The 19,172-nt window shown below is 41.0% G+C and overlaps 1 protein-coding gene across 5 annotated transcripts in view; it reads right to left on the bottom strand.

The window, feature by feature from the left end:
- The window catches only part of TLN2 (talin 2), a 439,937-nt gene that overhangs the window by 163,065 nt on the left and 257,700 nt on the right, over nt 1–19,172 (bottom strand). For all 5 annotated transcript variants that reach the window (XM_040492868.1, XM_040492871.1, XM_040492869.1 and 2 more), the window contains 2 exons: nt 8,814–8,877; nt 7,666–7,770 (listed from right to left, as the gene is read on the bottom strand). In XM_040492868.1, coding sequence (XP_040348802.1) covers nt 7,666–7,770; nt 8,814–8,877 — 169 coding nt within the window. The remainder of the gene's footprint in view (nt 1–7,665; nt 7,771–8,813; nt 8,878–19,172) is intronic.

Raw genomic sequence — 19,172 nt, 5'->3', positions numbered from 1 at the left:
GGGAGGCTCAGTTGGTCGAATGTCTGAGGCTTGATTTTGACTCAGGTCATGATCCCAGGGTCGTGGGATTGAGTCTTAAGTTGGGCTCCATACTGAGTCTGGAGCCTGGATTTTCTCTCTTTCTCTCCCTCTCCACCCCCCTTTGCCCCTCTCCCCCACTTGCACACTCTAAGAAATAAACATAAAATTGTTTAAAAAAATATGATTGGAAAACAATTGGATTCACGGCAATAAATTTGCAAGAGAGTATAAAGTAAAAACCGTTTGTATAGCATGATCTTACATAAAATGAAAATTTAAAAACAAATTTTTAAAATAAAATTCAAAACAATTTAAAAATAAAAATTTCATTACATGATAAAATGGTCACGATGATCATCTCAAATGATGTGTATTAATTTTCTTGTGCTTTTTTCCTTATTCTTCAAATTTCATTTAAAATCGATTCACTTGGGGCGCCTGGGTGGCTCAGTCGGTTAAGCGGCCGACTTCGGCTCAGGTCATGATCTCACGGTCCGTGAGTTCGAGCCCCGCGTCGGGCTCTGTGCTGACAGCTCAGAGCCTGGAGCCTGTTTCAGATTCTGTGTCTCCCTCTCTCTGACCCTCCCCTGTTCATGCTCTGTCTCTCACTGTCTCAAAAATAAATAAAACATCAAAAAAAAAATTTTAAAAATAAAAAATAAAAAAATAAAATCGATTCACTTAAAACTTCCCTTAAGAAATAATTTCACATTTATTTCTATTGTTATCAGGGAAAAAAAAAAACAACTTCCCAAATATTTGCTGAAACCTAGCAACGCCTAAATCATTATTCTTGGAGGAATACACTTACAAATTAGCACACACCAATTCTGTATGCATACAAAGGGATAGGCAATTTTAAAATAACAGACATGTGCTAGGCAGTTAATATTATCCATTAATTTTCAGGGCAACCCTCAAACGTTGGGATCATCCTCCTCATTTTGCAAATGAAGAGACCAGCCACTTGTCCAAGGCAAATAGTAGTGAGCAGTAAAGCCATGATTTGAACACAAATTTGAGTAGCTCAAAACTGTCTCTGACTTCCAAAGTGGTCTGTCTACAACAGTGTACTGTATTCTGGTGAAATCAGAGAAAAGACAAAAATCCACCCCCCCACCCCTCCCGGCTGCAGCCCCCACTGGTAGTTCATAAGCCATCTGACAGTGAAGGTCAATGCACAGCTCCAGCTTCCTCCCAGGAGGAGGAGACAATAAGATTGGGAATCTGTGTGGGTGTCTAAGAAAGGGAATAAGGCAGGGGAAGAAGCCCTCGGTGCTTAAGAAATGAACCCTGGGAAGAGTCAGATTCTTTGTAAGAAGAGGCTGGTTCCCAAAGGGGTGAAATCCATGCAGGGTGGGCGATGCCAGCTAGTCTAATCTGGCTTCAGGAGCCACATTGAGATTTAGGTGAAGAAGTTCTAGGCAGTGAGTCACATAGGGTTGGCACGAGCCCAGCCGCTGGGACCAGGAAGAGGAGATGAAATAAAATATGGTTTGCAGCTGTTGCTTTCAGCCTTTTCCATCTGCACCTCCCCGCGAGGGGCTCTGGGGTGAGGGAATACAGAATTGTGACAGATTACCCTGACCCTTGAGGAGCTCACTCTGGACAGGAGAGGAAATCATAGTGAACAAGCAAACAACGTAGAGTGGGCATTCCGTCAGAAGATCATGATTAGGGGGAAGGGGATAGAAGAAACTCAGAAAATGCTGAAACCCAGCACCAGAGACCACTGTCAAGGATAAAATTGCTTCAGGGCCTGCCCACAAAATGCACAGCAGCTGGAGAAAGTTAAAGTCAAGAAGCACTCAGCTCAGAGCTACCCACGTTGGTTCTTCTATGAAGTCCTGCCTTAGACCCACAGCGGTAGAGCCTCCAGGTTAGGAGAGGCGCCTTCTTCCTCCCTGTATCTCCCAATCTCAGCCCACCCTCCACCTGGCCTTTCCAACCTTCGGCTACACAGACCAGCATCCTTTCATCTCCAGAAGCAAACAGGCCGGGCAGGCCCCAGTAAAGACCCGGTCTCTCACGCACAGACACACACAGGGACTACAGCTGCACTTCTGTAGAAACTTCTCTCCAGGTGGTCCTCATTATGTTGATTTTGTTTTGAAGATGTCTTGGGCTTGCATAACTTAGAGGCAGGAGAAAGTCCACATTCTACCAAGAAGGGGCAGGATTCATTAACAAGCCCCACCCTTCCTCTTTCTGGCGCATCTCAACCACGACTGTGGCCTCAGCCCTGGCGGCTGGTTGTGGTCAAGCCTGCTCTTCTGACTCTTCCCATTGGTGTGGCGATTGGCTGATTGTCACATCACCTGTGCTTTACATGGGAGATTCAGAAATGTGTGAGGGGATCCAAGAGGGTTAAGCTTTTGGCATGCATTGGCTCTAGGCCCCTGATTTGGATGTGGCCTAAACCTGTGATCCAACTGTGCTTGGTTCCAAAGTGCTGGCTTATATGCTCTGCTCTGTTATCAGCACACATATTTCTTTTAGGGGCATAGAAGAAAGGGATGGCTGTTCAAAAGCAAAACAGTGCTAAAGATCCTGTTCACTGGCCATTTTTTCTCTAGCAGCTGGCAATCTATCTCGACTTAATTCATGATCCTGAGAGGCTCCGAATGCCCCTCTGTGATGTTTTTACAGTTAAGGGGAGAAGAGGGTCAGTCCCCAGGTATCTCACCTCAAGGCTCTGGTTGTGGCCACAGGGAAAATTCAAGACAAATTTATGAATGAGACAGGTTTCCACAGTAATTTCTTGGAATAAAACAAGATCCTTTGCAGTTCATGGGAAATGCCTTATCCTTGCTCATGGGGTTTTGATTAGCAGATCAAGATAAAATGCAAAAGGAGCCAATGAAAGAGGAAGCCTGTAGACATTTATAGCTTCCGTTCATGGAAATCTCATTTTTTTTATATATATTATCTCATTTAAACTTCATAAAATGTCACAATTTTACAGGTAAGCCAACAGGCGTGGAGATAGAAGGTAAAGTAACTTACCTAAGGTAAAACTAAGTGGCAAAACCAGAATCCAAATCTAGATCTTTCTTTTCAAAGCATATGTTCTTAGCCACTGAGAATACTGCCACATAAAGCTGTTCCCTATGGACTCATTATATGGCTTATGGACATTCTCTACATCAGAGTCAGCAAACTCAGCCGGTGCTAACACCCGCTTTTTGCCTGCTTTTTTATGACCTAAGAGCTAAGCGTGAATTTTCCATTTTTAAGCAGTTGAAAAAAAAATCACAAGAGGAACAATACTATATGACATGTAAAAATTATATGAAATTCAAATTTCAGAGCCTATAAGTAAAGCTCTACAGGCATCTAACCAAGTTCATTCATTTAGGTATTGTCTATGGCTGTTTTCAGGCCACATGGGCACAGATGAATAGTATGGCCTGCAAAGCCTGAGATGAACTATTTGGCCCTTTACTGGAAAACTTCAACTCTTGCTCTACATCATGGATGCTAAAAGCCCGTTAGAAGTTGAAAGATTCAGGAGCCAGGGATAAGGAAGATGTGGACAGAGTTAAGGGGCTGGGATAATCTAAAATTTATCAAATATCCTTACTTTCCAGGCACTACACTCTACAAGCCATGAACACAAGTTTTCAGACGAAAGAAATTGAGGCTGAGGGGGCTTATGGAGGGCTCTCAAAGTCATACGAGTTTCTGCTGTTTCCCACATAGATGTATGCTGCTTTCCTGGACTCCAGGCCAATCTTCCTGACTCCCAACACCCAGGCACTTTCTTTTATAACAACAAAATATAATGCTCTGAATATTAGGACAACATGTTTATGGATATGGACGAAAACATGATAGAAGCACCTATAAACATATCTAACCACTCTGAGAATATCTATGATTAATCTTAAGGTTATGATTGTGTTCACTATCAATATTAAAATGTTTCGGGGGCGCCTGGGTGGCGCAGTCGGTTAAGCGTCCGATTTCAGCCAGGTCACGATCTCGCGGTCCGTGAGTTCGAGCCCCGCGTCAGGCTCTGGGCTGATGGCTCGGAGCCTGGAGCCTGTTTCCGATTCTGTGTCTCCCTCTCTCTCTGCCCCTCCCCTCTTCATGCTCTGCCTCTCTCTGTCCCAAAAATAAATAAAAAAAAACGTTGAAAAAAAAAATAAAAAAAAATGTTTCGTAAATTGTAATTTCATTGACTTATTTACATTTCTAATAGCCTATATAAATAAGGATTGAGAAGCTGTTCACTCATTTTTAACTTCCTAAATTATGCCAATGCAACTCTTTCACAATTAATAGCATGTTTAGGTTGGGGTCCTAAAGAAATCTGTTATGTTATTTATACTTTTAAAAAACTTACTATCCCTTAGCCATACAACGTGTGTGCGTGTGTGCGTGCACGCACGCGCTACTCTATGTGGGACCTCTTTTCATCCTATGTCTTAAATGATTGTGCTTATCTATACACACGCACATATGAATTCATTACATTGACATACGTTTGTACATTTACTTGACCAACTTACTGATTGTAAAAATAATTCTAAAAGTTAAAATAACTGTGTATATTGTTATAACATGTACACAAACCTGTAGGCTGAAATTATGCTAAGTGAATAGTTGATTTAATAATATTAACTGTTCTAGGGGCGCCTGGGTGGCTTAGTCGATTAAGCATCTGACTTTGGCTCAGGTCATGATCTCTTGGTTTGTGAGTTTGAGCCCTGCTTCAGGCTCTGTGCTGACAGCTCAGAGCCTGGAGCCTGCTTTGGATTTTGTGTCTCCCTCTCTCTGTCCCTCCCATGCTAGTGCTCTGTCTCTGTCTCTCAATAGTAAATAAATGTTTAAAAAAATAATAATATTAACCGTTCTAATCCATGAACCTGGGACATCTTTCCATTTATTTGTGTCATTTTCAAATTTCTTTTACCAGTGCCTTAAAGTTTTCAGTGTGTATATCTTTGACTTTCTTGACTAAATTTATTCCTAAGTAATTTATTGTTTCTGATGCTATTGTAAATGGGACTGTTTTCTGTATTTCTTTTGTAGATATTTCACTGTATATGAGGCCATCTGATTTGACCTACTGATCTGATTAAGGTTCATAATTCATAATATGAAATTACTCCTCAGCTGTACTAATTTTAAAATAGGGCAAACTGAGGTCATGCAAACTATTTATTAGGATCAATTTTAGGGGCAACTGTGCGACTCAGCTGGTTAAGCATCTGACTCTTGGTTTTGGCTCAGGTCATGATCTCACAGTTTGTGAGATCAAGCTCTGCATCCAGCTCTATGCTGACAGAGTATGGGGCCTACTTGGGATTCCCTATCTTTCTCTCTCTCTCTGTTCCTACCTTGCTCAGGCTTGCTCACTTTCTCAAAATAAATAAACATCTATAAAAAGAAATATTCTGAAAACATTTTTAAATGTGTACAAATAGGACCACTGGGCAAAATATTAAAGTGGGCAGGTTGCTCACTTTGATCAAGTCACAAAATTAAAACTAAAGAAAACCAAAATTTGAATACCTAACATGCATATGAAAATTGATCCTGGCCTTTCTTCAAAGGGATGTTAATTTAAAAAAAAAAATAACAAAGACAAGAAAGGAAGAAGAAAAGGAGAAGAGAGAGAGAGGGAGAAAGGCAATTTCCGTTATATTCCTATTTTGCCTTAAAAGCTTTTGTAAAAGAAGTTTTTCTTTGTGTAAATCTGCAAGACCTTGCAATAACAAGATCTGTGCTCAGTCTCTAATTATTCTACTACCATAAGCATATTTTTCTCAGGCCCTAAATTATCCTTGGGGAACATTTTATTTTTTCTGGAACTGCCGCTCAAGTGCCCTTCCTAATTATTACGTGTAGGTTGCTGTGTGCTACGTATTTTCCTAAATTTCCTGAGCTACATGCACATCACTGGAACTGACTGTATCAAGTGTGATGGTATTAATGGAAAACGATACGAACGCAAGAGGTGAATTTTACACATAAAGGACTACAGAAAAACTCAAGAACATGGAAACCGACACCAAAGCATCAGACATGCCGAGAACCTGTTTAACCTCTTAGGTACTGGGACTCAGCTGTCATGTACTGTTCTTCAGAATCATCCATGAAAAGCAGCTTTTTCTTCTATAACAAGAAGACCTTGCCATCTGTTCATGGTGATGATGTAAGAGCTAGGGTGATGAGAGCAGGTGACTACAGTTCCAACGGGCTCACCTTAGCCAAGCAGCAGAGTGCAAAGGCAGGGAATAAGGTCTTTGAAATCAGAGATACCTCAATTCAAGTCCTGCCTCCTCCAGGTATTAGCCTTGGGCCCCAGCTAACTCATTTGATCTTTTGGGGCCTCTTTTTCTCATTTGTAAAAAGAAAGTTATGGTAGTTCTTCCAGGGGGCTGCTGACAGGTTTCAGTAAGATATCCTTGGCACGTAACTGTTTACTCTATGTTCCTGTTGCTGTCTTGGGGGATGGAGTCATTTTTACCGACAAGGTGTCAGCCCCATTCAAAAGTTCATGGATAGTTACACACTCACACTAAATATAAAAAATTCAGCTTCTAAATTGTTTTTCTGAAAAACACAGTGATTCACCTATGCATTCATCATTTGCAAAGGCTCTGGCATTTTCGGGTGTAAAACCGAGAGCTGTTCAGTTTAAGGAGCTCCTCAGCATGAAGCAGATCACTTTCTTTTCAGTGTAACAAACATCCTTGTTTCTTCTCAGCCCAAATGAGGCACCTTCCTCCAGTGGGGAGTTGAGTCAAGAAAAGCATCTCTATCCCCAAACATCCTAGAGGACAGTATAACTTTCTTCTTCTCCAGTTCTCTTGAGCTGTGGGGAGAGTAACCTCCTTAAATCACTCTGACTCTGGCCTTGGGACTTCTGTCCCTGAAAGCAGCTGCAGCTCAGTGGGTAATACTCCCCTCTGTGTAAAGCAACATGAGAAACCCCACCACAGGGTGGAGTTTTCTCCAGGGCCAAGGGCAAAAGGCAGGAAGCCAAGAATCACAGCAAAACAAGTGGAAATCAATGAAACCTATTAGTGAGATGACTAAAATAGAGTATGTGAGGTCAGGATGGACCAAGGGGGAAAGAAGCTAATGAGAGTACTTTCCAGTCCACCTAGGAACACACCCATCAAGGGCCTCAGTCTTGAATTTCAAAGATCCACCTTTTTCCTTCTAGTAGGAAGGCACACAATTCCCATGAAAAGAGATCTGACGGCCACAAAAAATCGCCCAGCTCAGGTCAATTATACAAAGTAAGTGCTGCGTTCACCACATCAATTCGGTATGCAGTCATCAACAGCCTGCACATAGTCCAGGGCGTTCTTGGTAATCTTAAAGTCAAACACTTCCAGAGGAGAGTGTTCACAAGCAGACATAAACGTGCCCCTTCGGTGACGTTGTACCATCAACAGTGTGCCAAGGCAAGACACAAGTGCCCGGAGGCCTGTGGGCGGCCAGGCTCCCTCACCAGCCTTAGAGCTCACACACTTCATGTCTGTCCCATGGCTAAACTGGTCACCACTGGCCAGCTGCTTCATCCGCAAATACTAGGGGTCTAAGGACAACAAACCCAGCCTGATAGCAGATACTTTAATAGCGGAGGTGGTAGAGGCAAACCCCCTCTGCACCCTGCCCACTTACCTTCACCAGGAAAAAGGACACACCGTACGTCCGGAGGGATCGGGCGAGTTTCACATACTTGACCTTGGCTTCTATTTCGCTCATCTCTCCACAGTTCTTATGCTCCTACAAGTGACAGCAGCAAGGATCAGTTATTGGAGTTCTGCCAGCAGGTGGACTGGGGAGAGGTGGTTAAGATATATGCCACGTACAGTTGCTGGGAATGATCAGTCATCGAGTTTTGTGTTCCAGACCTCTCCGTGACCCATGTACCGGCTGACCAAGGACCGGAGCACAGAGAAAGCGCGAATGCAGGGCTTGTTAACTAGAACTGGACCCCAAACTCCCTAGAGATGTTGTAACTATACACAGAAGTTCCCACAGTGCAGCATGGCAGACCAGGGTCCCAGAGTGTCATCAACTTCTTGGAGAACTCCATATCCCAATAGGTTCAGAAGCAATGCTTTCAATGAGAGCTACAACAATGTTCTCCAGGAGAGGTATAATTCTAACATGCATGCAAGATATGCAGTTTCCCAAAGACCCAGATATATAAATACCTGCATATTAGAGGGCTTGGAAACAAGACAGGGTAAAAAATATGTTTTATACACAGGAAATTTCTATTTCAACTTATATTTACATTTCAGTACCAAAAGCGACTGATATTCTGGATTCACTGGTGTGATTGTTGCATGGCAAAGCTGATAATAGGGCTTTTTTTCTTTTTTTTTTTTACTCTTGGCCTAGAACATACAACTCTCTTTTAGGGGGAAAAAAAAACAGATTTTAAAAAGATACAAATTTTCAAATTCCAAGCTTCAAAGGACAAATATCAGGACAAAGAAGCTACTTGTAGCTTCTTCCTCAGTGCATTTTAATAGCAAATCACCTTGTTTCCATGCTACCAAGATAATGCCTTTAAAATTAAATGTATGCACATTTTTCTCAGAAGGACTAAGTAACCTTTAGCAAGAAGGTACGGATTAAGATAATAAATCTGCCCAGAGTAGAACTGTCAGCTTCTTTACTCTTGAGCCACTAATCATTTATGATATAAGTAGAGTACATGCACGGGGTACGAAACTATTAGGTGCAGAGGCCCCTCTCATACTAATAGATGAGATAGGGAGTGAGAGGAATAATAAAGTTCTGTATATTTCCAATACCTGAAATATTCTCTTTTCAGCTCCTCTCTGCTTGATGTATTCTTTGGGCAGGAATTCCTTTAGACTGAGAGAGAATACAAAAAAAAAAAAAAAGTAAGGCATTTGTTCTATGATGTGAAGCAAAGAAAACAAACTTTTTGTACAACTCAGTTCACTAACTCTCCCAGTATTTGATGGTACAAATTAAGAATGGACTATCACATCCCACAATGCACTTCAATAGGACACAAATATAAAACCAGTCTGATATAAAGAACAAACTAACATTAAGAAGAAAGAAATTCCAGGGGCACCTGGGTGGCTCAGTCGGTGAAGCATCTGACTTCGGCTCAGGTCATGATCTCACGGTTCGTGGGTTCGAGCCCTGCAATGGGCTCTGTGCTGACAGCTCAGAGCCTGAAGCCTGCTTCAGATTCTGTGTCTCCCTCTCTCTCTGTTCCTCCCCCACTCACCTTCTGTCTCTCTCTCTCTCTCTCTCAAAAATAAATAAACATTAAAAATTTTTAAATAAAAAAAAAGAAGAAAGAAATTCCATGATACATCATGAAATGACAAAGCAAAGGGTACAAGAGTGTCTTTGTGATAAAGGAAAGAAAGCATTTTTCATTTTATATCGTTAATGTGTATTTTTAAAACAATACAAGGATACACCTAGTACTAACTAAAATGATTCTCTGTGGAAACAAGGGAAAAACGGCGCAAAGGGAACAAGGATGGAAAAAAAATCTCTGGATATTCCTTGTTTTACAGTTATCACTTTAGAACCACCTAGAATCACAAAGCGGAGGGAAAAAATTCAACACCTAAAAATCCAAAGCAAACTGAAAAAAATCAACCTAGCAGTTTATCAAGTTGACAGTCTAACTACAAGGAGAAAAATGACTTTAAATAACATTGGAACAAGTCTTTTAAGTATACATCCCTCGTGAGATAGGTCTTAAAGTTAAAATGAACTACAGAAGACATACTAAATATTGATAGCTTTATTTTAAAACTACTACCCTTTCTCTACTAAACACACAAATACACCACACACTACAAAATTAGGTTATACTGCATGATATATAATTAAGATAAAGTAAATGGTAATTACGTTAGTTGTAAGAAACCAAACTTGTTAGCAGATCAAAATGAAGCAAAAAAAAAAAAAAAAAAAAAACCCAAAAAACAAAAAAGCTAACTGAAAATCTTGGCAATCTTTCATTCAAATTGGACATACTGGTCTGAATGTCTGATTCATTCTTTTTTCTGAAAAACATTTTTTAGTATGTCCACAGAGGGAGCTAAAGGCAAGGTGGCAATGAGTACCCCCCAAGGCCTCAACCAGGTGGCCTCCAAATACCATTTCTTGCTAAAAGGAATCAAGAATCCCTGGAGAAGTGACTGATTCTAACTCTGGGGTAGGAAATGTATCAAATGTTCTTGGGGCTTCTTAGGCCTGAGATCAAAGAAGCTATCAAAAGGACACTGGACTGACATCAAGGGGTAACCATTGGCCAATAAGAGGATGATTTGTAAAACCTTCTACAAAAGAAGAGAGATGATGAATCCACCATGGAGCTTCAACAATTTTAATTCACGGCCATTCCTGACTTCACCTATTCCCTCCCCAGGATTATTTTCAAGCAAATGCCACACATCATATAGCTAATTTCATGCTATGGGGCAATCAGAATGTCATAAAAATTGATGACCACAATGGGTAAAAACAAAGATCTATGAAATCCCATAAAGATCCTTTAAAATAATCAGTGGTCACCTTAATAGGTGGCTAGGGCATCAACTCTTACTGAAAACTGATTTAGGGCAAGAAACAAAGCTAACCAATAGAGAAGTAGAAAAGGAGTCCAAAATCATCATTTTATAGCTTCTAGTGAAATAAGCAATAGATCAAAACAAGGCTGAGTGGCTGCTAAAATCAGTAAGTGACAAGTTAATGGAGAGCTTTATAGTAGATGGTTCAGTCTGACTCAAACCCACTTAATCGATTTTGTTATCAATCATAGTAGGATAACCAGACAGCACATGTCTCCTAACTGATGTAACAGGAAATATACAGCCCCACCCAGGAAGTATTCTTGGCAATAAAGAGCAAGTAAGAATATAATTTAACCTGAATTTAATTAAGACGTTAAATCTAAATATTGGTTTACAAAAAGAGAGAAGAAAGAACATGGTAAGTGATACCACCAGGGTACAATAAGCCCAAGTCTAAGTTAGGCAATTCTATAAAAAGAACCCAGGTTGCTCACAAATAAACAGCTTGGTGGTAGATATGAAAAAGAGGACATAGTAACCGATTAAAAGAGTTTCAATAAACATATTTACCACAAAGCTACAGTAATAAAAACAGTGGAGTACTGACCTAAGAATAGACAGGTCAATGGAATAGAATCAAGAGTCGAGAAATTAACCTTTACCTTTATAGCTGGTTAAGTTACTGCAAAGAAGTCGTTTTTCACTGGGAACAGAATCGTCCTTTTAACAAATGGTGTTGAGACAACTGGATATCCATAAGTAAAACTATGAAGTTGACCCTCTACTTCACACCAAACACAAAAAGTAACCCCAAATGGATCAGAGACCCACATCTAAGCTAAAACTGTAAAACTCCTAGAATATAGGGATAAAACAGAATATAGGAATAAAACCTTATGACCCTGAGTTAGACCAGGACTTAAGATACAGTAACAAAAGCACATTCAGTAAAAGAAAAAGTATGACTACATCAAAATAAAAAATTCCTAAGTCCAAGTGATACCATCAAGAAAGTGAGGAAGTATCCCACAAAATGGGAGACAACATTGCAAATTAAGTACCTGATAAGGGTATTATGTAAGAAATGTAAGAAATCTTACAACCTAACAATGAAAAGACAACCCAATCAAAAAATGGGAAGGGGATCCGTAAAAGCATTTTTCTGAAGATACACAATTGGCCAAAGGCACATGAAATATACCTAATATCAGTAGCCACCAGGGACATTAAAAGAAAATTACAGTATGATACCACATATCCACTAAGAGGGCTACAATAACAAAATGGACAATAAATGTTGGCAACGATATGGAGAAATTGGAATCATGTATTGCTGGTGGGAATGTAAAATGGTGCAGCTGCTGTGGAAAACAACTTGGTAGTCTCTCAAAATATTAGACAGCAATTCTAATCCTAGGCATGTATCCAGGAAAAATGTAAACATGTTGACACAAACATCTGTATATGAACGTTCCTAGTATTTGTTATAGCCAAAAGGTAGAAGCAACTCAAATGTCCATCAACTGATGAAGGGATAAACAAAATGTGGTTGATCCATTTGATGGAACATGATTCAGCAATAAAAAGCAATTAAGTGTGATACAAGAGCCAACATGGGAACACTGTGCTAAGTGGAAGAAGTCCATTACAAGAGACCACATATGATGTGGTATCATGTATAGGAAATTTCTGGAATAGGCAAATCTATAGATAGGATCAGTGCTTGCAGAGGCTGGGGGTGGGGATGGGGATTTGAGGAGTGGCTGTGAATAGACAAATGGTTTATATCAGGAGGGACAAGTGTTCTAAAATTAGATTGGGTGATGGTTGCACAATCTTGTGAATACACTAAAAACACCATACATTATAAATGGGCAAATTATATGGCATGTAAACTGCATCTCCATAAAGCTTTTTTTTTTTTTTTAAATAGAAAACACAAAAACCCATATCAACCAAATAGAATTTGTAGGCTGTGTCTGAATCCTGATATGAAGTAAAATGTTATTTGTGAGACACTGGAGGGAAATTTAACAGTATCTGGGTATTAGATGATATTATGGGATTATTTTTTTAAGTTTGTTTTTAGAGAGTAGAGAGCACATGTGTGCAAGCGGGGGAAGGGCAGAGAGAGAGAGGGAGACAGAGAATCCTAAGCAGGCTCTGTGTTGTCAGCACAGAGCCCAACGAAGGGCTCCATCCCCTGAACCATGAGATCATGACCTGAGCTGAAATCAAGAGTGGAGGCTTAACTGAGCCACCCCAGACATCCCAGAATTATTTTTAATTGTGTTAGGTGTTAGGATAGATTTCTGGTTATATGTGTTTAATTTTTTTTTTTTTATTTGCCAGAAAAACATACTGAAGTACTTAGAGATGAAATAATACGCTGCCTGGAATTTGCTCTAAAATACTCCAGCAAGGGGGGGCACCTGGGTGGCTCAGTCAGCTAAGCCTCTGATGCTTGATTTCTGCCCAGGTCATGATCTCATGGTTCATGAGTTCAAGCCCTGCATCGGGCTCTCTGCTGTCAGCTCACAGTCCACTTTGGATCCTCTGTCCCTCTCTCTCTGCCCCTCCCCTGCTTGTGCACCTGCTCTCTCTCTGTCTCAGAAGTAAACAAACGTTTTAAAACAATACTCCAGCAAAAACATACAGGGGAGGTACGGTGAGGCCAGATTCTGACTATACTAACACTTGAATAATGAAGCCTGGTCAATCTGCAAACCATTTCCATTGGCAAAAGTTTTAAGTACGTTTTCTGGAATTTCAGGGATCTAGTGGCAGAGCAATCTGGATTTCTTCAGAGCCCAAGTCAGTCAGCAGGGGCAGGGTCTAAGAACGATCTAAGCAGCAGCACCTTGGACGTTATGACTATCATTAAGCAACTTCATGGACAAAAATGTGATTGAGAACTGGAATGCACCAAGATATCTCTCTCTCTCTCTTTCTCTCTCTCTCTCTCTCTCTCTCTCTCTCTCTCTCTCTCTCTCTCACACACACACACACACACACACACACACACACACACACACACACACACAAAAGACTGAGTTACAGAGAAGTCAAGTAACTTAGCTGAGGTCACAGGACTGGTTAGGACTGGGAGCTTCTGACTTCCCAGAGCAAGAGCGGATCTACCCAACAACACAGTTTTCCTCAGAAGCACGCTGAAAATAACAGTGAAAAACCATCACGAGTGGACCACTGGACAGCAGCTGTTGTGCTACCAACAAAGGGAGGCTTGGCTATGGTAACCCAAAGCATCCCAAAAGGGACCCGAGCCAACCCCTCACAACAATGGCTTTTACTAGAAGAATGCCAGATGGCAGTGTCCAGTGGCCAGGCAGGGGTAGAACACGTCGGGCATTAATGTCAGCAAAGTTCTGTGTGGCAACAAGATGCCTCTGTTCGAACTCTGTAAACTGACATTCCCATCCTTCAGTCGGTACAGAAAACAACTTCCAGAAGCTTGCACTAGAGGTTCAGCCTTGATGTCACAGGAGTTGACTTGGGAGTTTATTGTAAGGTATTTGAAAATATGAAGTGTGTGTGTGCCCATGTGTGGCATGTGTTTTTCTCCAGTAAATCAGCAAAGTTCACAGTGTCAGAGTGAAGCTAGGGGGAGCAGGCAGCCTGTCACCCCTGCCTGCCAGCCAGCAATGCAGCAGTTCCAGCCCAGTTGCTGTTGTGATTACCAAACCCGAGCTTGGAAAGCTCCTAAGCATCTGGGACACGCATGCAAGTGAAATCTGTCAGCCTTCTTTGAGAAAATGGGTCAGATTGTCAAACCTGATTGGACATTTTTCTCTTAATTAAGCAGGCTCTGGCCAAGCAAAGTCCCTCCTACTGCGTCTTTCAATATTCCCTTCTTAAAAGGGTGTAGCAGTCTCCTCCTCCAAACCTTACCCCGAGCCTTTTATTTTTTAATATATGAAATTTATTGTCAAATTGGTTTCCATACAACACCCAGTGCTCATCCCAAAAGGTGCCCTCCTCAATACCCATCACCCACCCTCCCCTCCCTCCCACCCCCCATCAGCCCTCAGTTTGTTCTCAGTTTTTAACAGTCTCTTATGTTTTGGCCCTCTCCCACTCTAACCTCTTTTTTTTTTTTCCCTTCCCTTCCCCCATGGGTTTGTTACACCGAGCCTTTTATTTATTTTTTTTTAATTTTTTTTTGAACGTTTATTTATTTTTGGGACAGAGAGAGACAGAGCATGAACGGGGGAGGGGCAGAGAGAGAGGGAGACACAGAATCGGAAACAGGCTCCAGGCTCCGAGCCATCAGCCCAGAGCCCGACGCGGGGCTCGAACTCACGGACCGCGAGATCGTGACCTGGCTGAAGTCGGACGCTTAACCGACTGCGCCACCCAGGCGCCCCATACACCGAGCCTTTTAAAGAACACCTTTTTCTGGGTGCACTTATAACATCCTTCATTTCCCTAGGATGGCGGGCTAATTTGAGCTCTTCTTCTTACATGCTCAAGATCAATGGGAAATTGAAAGTCTGTAGCCAGTGGCCAACTCAGCTGTGTTTTTTGTCCACCCTTGCTGCTGACCATGCATCACATGATAATGTAATAAGCCAGCACCGCCCAGAAACTGCTAACCTGGTACAAAAAGAAAGCTACTGAATGCTTAAGAAAGGTAAACATTTTTAAAAAGTTACTAGATGTGCGACAACTGTAAAATACTGAAAAGAGGAAACCACAAAAATCTAAAAATAGCTCATCTTCGGATTGCTTCAGGATTGTCTTTCAATTCTCTCCTAGGTGATGGGGTTCATCCAAAGAAAACAACAAAAGAACCCTAACCAAGGGGATCCGCAACAAGAAAAAACTTTGGTCTTTCATCAAAAGACAAGCAAGTGAACGCAGAAGTGGCAAGTTTAATTGCAGGGTTTCAGAGATGTAGATATCCTATATTCTGTACTTTAAATGTCTTTTTGAATTATCAAAAGACTAAAACTATGTTGATAGAGGATTTCTGTTAATAGCTGCTGTTTATTAAAGTCAAACACTGTTTCAGGTGCTTTACATACATAAGTAGATTAATTAAATTCTGACAAAAGCCCTTGGAAGAAAATATCCTATTTTGTACATGAAAAATGAGGTTCAGTGATGCTATATTGTCCTTAACCACAACCAATAACTTAAGCCTCTTCTGTGGTCTCCAGACACCACACTCCTAGCCACTCAACACTCTGATCCTTCCAAGTTATCCTTTAATCACCAAATCTACCATGTGATCAGTATTTCAGAACCTTGACACAAAGAATAAAACACGAGAAACACCAAATCATGTAATGATGAAAATTACCATAGCAGTAGCAATTTTTAGAAATGTCCAGAAGTCCCTGAACAAGGGGAATTTAATCAACACATTTGGGGGAGCAGGGTCTAGACTCAAATCTAGATATTCACTTTTTTTAATATAAAATTAAAGCTGCTTCTTCAAGAAATTCCAAAAGAGGGATCTTAAAGATATTCTATGGTCTGGCAAGACGTATACAAGTATATGAGTCAGCTTTGATTTTGAGAAATGTGGACCTGCTTCTCACTGGTCCCAGAGCTGCCCCAAGTGCATGAGCACAGCCAAGTCACCATTCTCTAAGCTGGTGCGATCACCTGCAAAGTAGACAGATTCCTTCCTAGGAGTGTTATTTCTCAGAAAGGAACACACAAAGCAGTCAGGTGTTTACCCAGCAAAGGGTGGAGACTTAGAGGGGAGGGAAAGCAGAAGTGTATAAGCAGGGGGCAGTGTCACCCACAGGACACTGTAACACCCAGGTTTACTAAGTGCAACCTTCATGGTAAATCACCAAACGGCCAGCAACAACATTTCAAATTTGATAGCGCCTAAAGTTCTCAAAGCCTGGTCCCAGGACCATCAGCATCAGCACTATCTGGAAATGGCTCAGAAGGGACAAATTTCAGGATTCATCCTGGACCTGCCGAAGGAGGGGCTCTGGAAGCAAAGCCCTGCACTGTGAGTTTGAACGAGCCCTCCACACAATTGTGATGTATGCTGAATTTGGAGAACTACTAACACTGTGGGCTGAAAGCTCAAGTGATGGAATCAGACACACTAGAATTTGAAGCCAGAGTCAAAGACGAATATATCTGTGCAATTGAGGGTACTGGTTAAATCCTGGCTAACTGTGGTGATGACAGGGGAGGAAGGAAACATCTTTTGAGCTGGGAAACACTTAAAGTGGTAAGAAGTGTAGAGTGGAGATGGCATGGAAGCAGCTCGGGAAAGGGTTTGAGGACCTAACCTCAGCCACACAGCAGTTCCAAGCTCCCGAACCAATCGCTATGCCCTTTTGTCTAAGGACTGGAACCTGTCCGGGGGCTCAGAGGCAACTTGGGGCAGACAGCAACTGGTTTGAAAGTCCCGGAGTCTGAAAGTAGTTAGGGAGGTAGGCACCAGCTTTAAGAGGCTGCTGCTAAAGGGTAACATGAAGGCACCATGGACAGTCATGGCCTTCTCAAAGCAATAGGAGAGTCCTAGGCTGTCAGGCACATAATGGCAGAGGCAAACACTAAAGAAACTATGGGCTGGTAATGGTAAGGAACAGGAGGTAAGACAGAACAGATGAAAAACACAAGCTGCGGGGCCCCTGGGTGGCTCAATGGGTTAAGCATTCGACTCTGGCTCAGGTCATGATCTCACGGTTCGTGAGTTCAAGCCCCACATCGGGCTCTGTGCTGTTGGCTCAGAGCCTGGAGGCTGCTTCAGTTTCTGTGTCTCTCCCTTTCTCTGCCCCTCCCCCACTCGTGTTCTGTCTCTGTCTCTCAAAAATAAATGTTAAAAAAAAATTAAAAAAAAAACCACAAGCTGAAATGCCTCCTTCACCGTTAGTTTGAAAACACAATCCACAGCCAAATTATTCCAAACACCAAGTCCAAAGAAGGAATAGGAGTTTGAACAAACGCCAAGAGAAAAATTGACTCGAGGCCTCCTACTGTGTCAAAAGCTTTGCTTGTTGACAAGAGAATTATGTTGAGTTTGTGGTGAAAAACTTCCAAGTCCACTCTGATTTCTTCAACAGAGATTCAGAGCCTGAGTTGCTTTGTTTTCTCAATAGAACACATCCAAGGCACATGCCCACAAGACAAAGGGCTATGGTCGTCAGGGCTGAGAGGGGACCTCACTTGTTACCCACCTTCCCGTGCCCAACCACTGGCTATTTCCCCCTGCAGCACACAGCACCGTGGAACCTTGTGTGAACTCCAAGGCCTGTTAATTTTGCCTTCGCCAGATGTTATATGTTCAACCTCAGTGAATCCAAGCTTTTGTTACCTCACAGACTATTTGCATTTTTCTTTTTTAAAGAACTGTTAATTGCAGAAACATTGGGAATATACCAATCATGTGGTCATATTTGCTTTCTGATTGCTACCTGTTTTTAAAGAGAAATTATAGATTTATCTGAAGTCCCAAACCATCCTTCTTTCTCTCCCTAACTATATTCACTTCCTTATAGTTCCCACGCATATTTGATTATTTATGTTTCTTCACCTCCTTGTATCTATAAACAACATATTCGGTTTCTCTTTGTGTGTATTTTTAAATTCAACAGGTTCATTTTCTGAAACGTCTTGTTTCCTCTGTAAAGCACTTTTATGTTTTCATACGTTTAAATTTGTGCCCCATCTAATGGACACGAAATGCTATACCCTTATTGATTTTGCATCTGGTTTACTTACGAGACTGAATATTTTTCCCTATCTTTATAAGTCAGTCGAGTTTCCTCTTTTCTCAAGTACCTGTTGCTATCCAGGGTGGTCATTTCCTTAGTTTTTTTCTTTTCTTAATGATTTCTGGATATTAATGTGTTGTTTGTAGTGTGCTTTGCAAATATGCAAATTTCCTCTTCCACACTGTGGAGCTTCACTCTTATTTTGGTAATAGGTTTCGCCCAATATTTTAATTTCAATAAATATAGGTTTATCAACCTGTAGAACTCTTATCACCCAGCATCAGTAATAGAGTATTTTGATTACTATAGCTTTGTAAGAAATCGGGTATTTATGTGAGTCCTTCAATTAGCCTTCGTCATTCTTCAGGTTTAACTGGTACATGTTACTTTTTGATGGTTATATTGACAAATACATATAATCTTATAAGTTTTTTTTTTTACTCACATATGATTAACATACAATATCCTGTTAGTTTCAGATGTACATCATAGTGATTCAGTATTTTTACAAATTACAAAATGAACCCCACTGTAAGACCATCTATCACCATATAAAATTATTACAATATTATTGACCATATTCCCTATACTATGTTTTACATCCCATGACCTATTTACTTGATAACTGAAAGCCCGTATCTCAACCTCCTTCACCAATCCAATTCAACAATTCCACTTCTGGGTATTTAATGGAAGAAAACAAAAATACCAATTCAATGAGATGTAGGCATCCCTATGTTCACTGCAGCATTATTTATAATAGCCAAGATATGGAAGTGATCCAAGTGTCCATCGATGGATGAATGGATCAAGAAGATGTGGTGTATATGTACACAATGGAATATTATTCAACCAAACACAAAAAAGAATGAAATCTTACTATTTGCAACAA

The sequence above is a fragment of the Herpailurus yagouaroundi genome, unplaced genomic scaffold (assembly GCF_014898765.1).
Source record: "Herpailurus yagouaroundi ecotype Mexico unplaced genomic scaffold, PumYag 184, whole genome shotgun sequence".
In the NCBI taxonomy this organism is placed as follows: Eukaryota; Metazoa; Chordata; class Mammalia; order Carnivora; family Felidae; genus Herpailurus; species Herpailurus yagouaroundi.
This window is presented reverse-complemented; position numbering and strand designations above follow the sequence as displayed.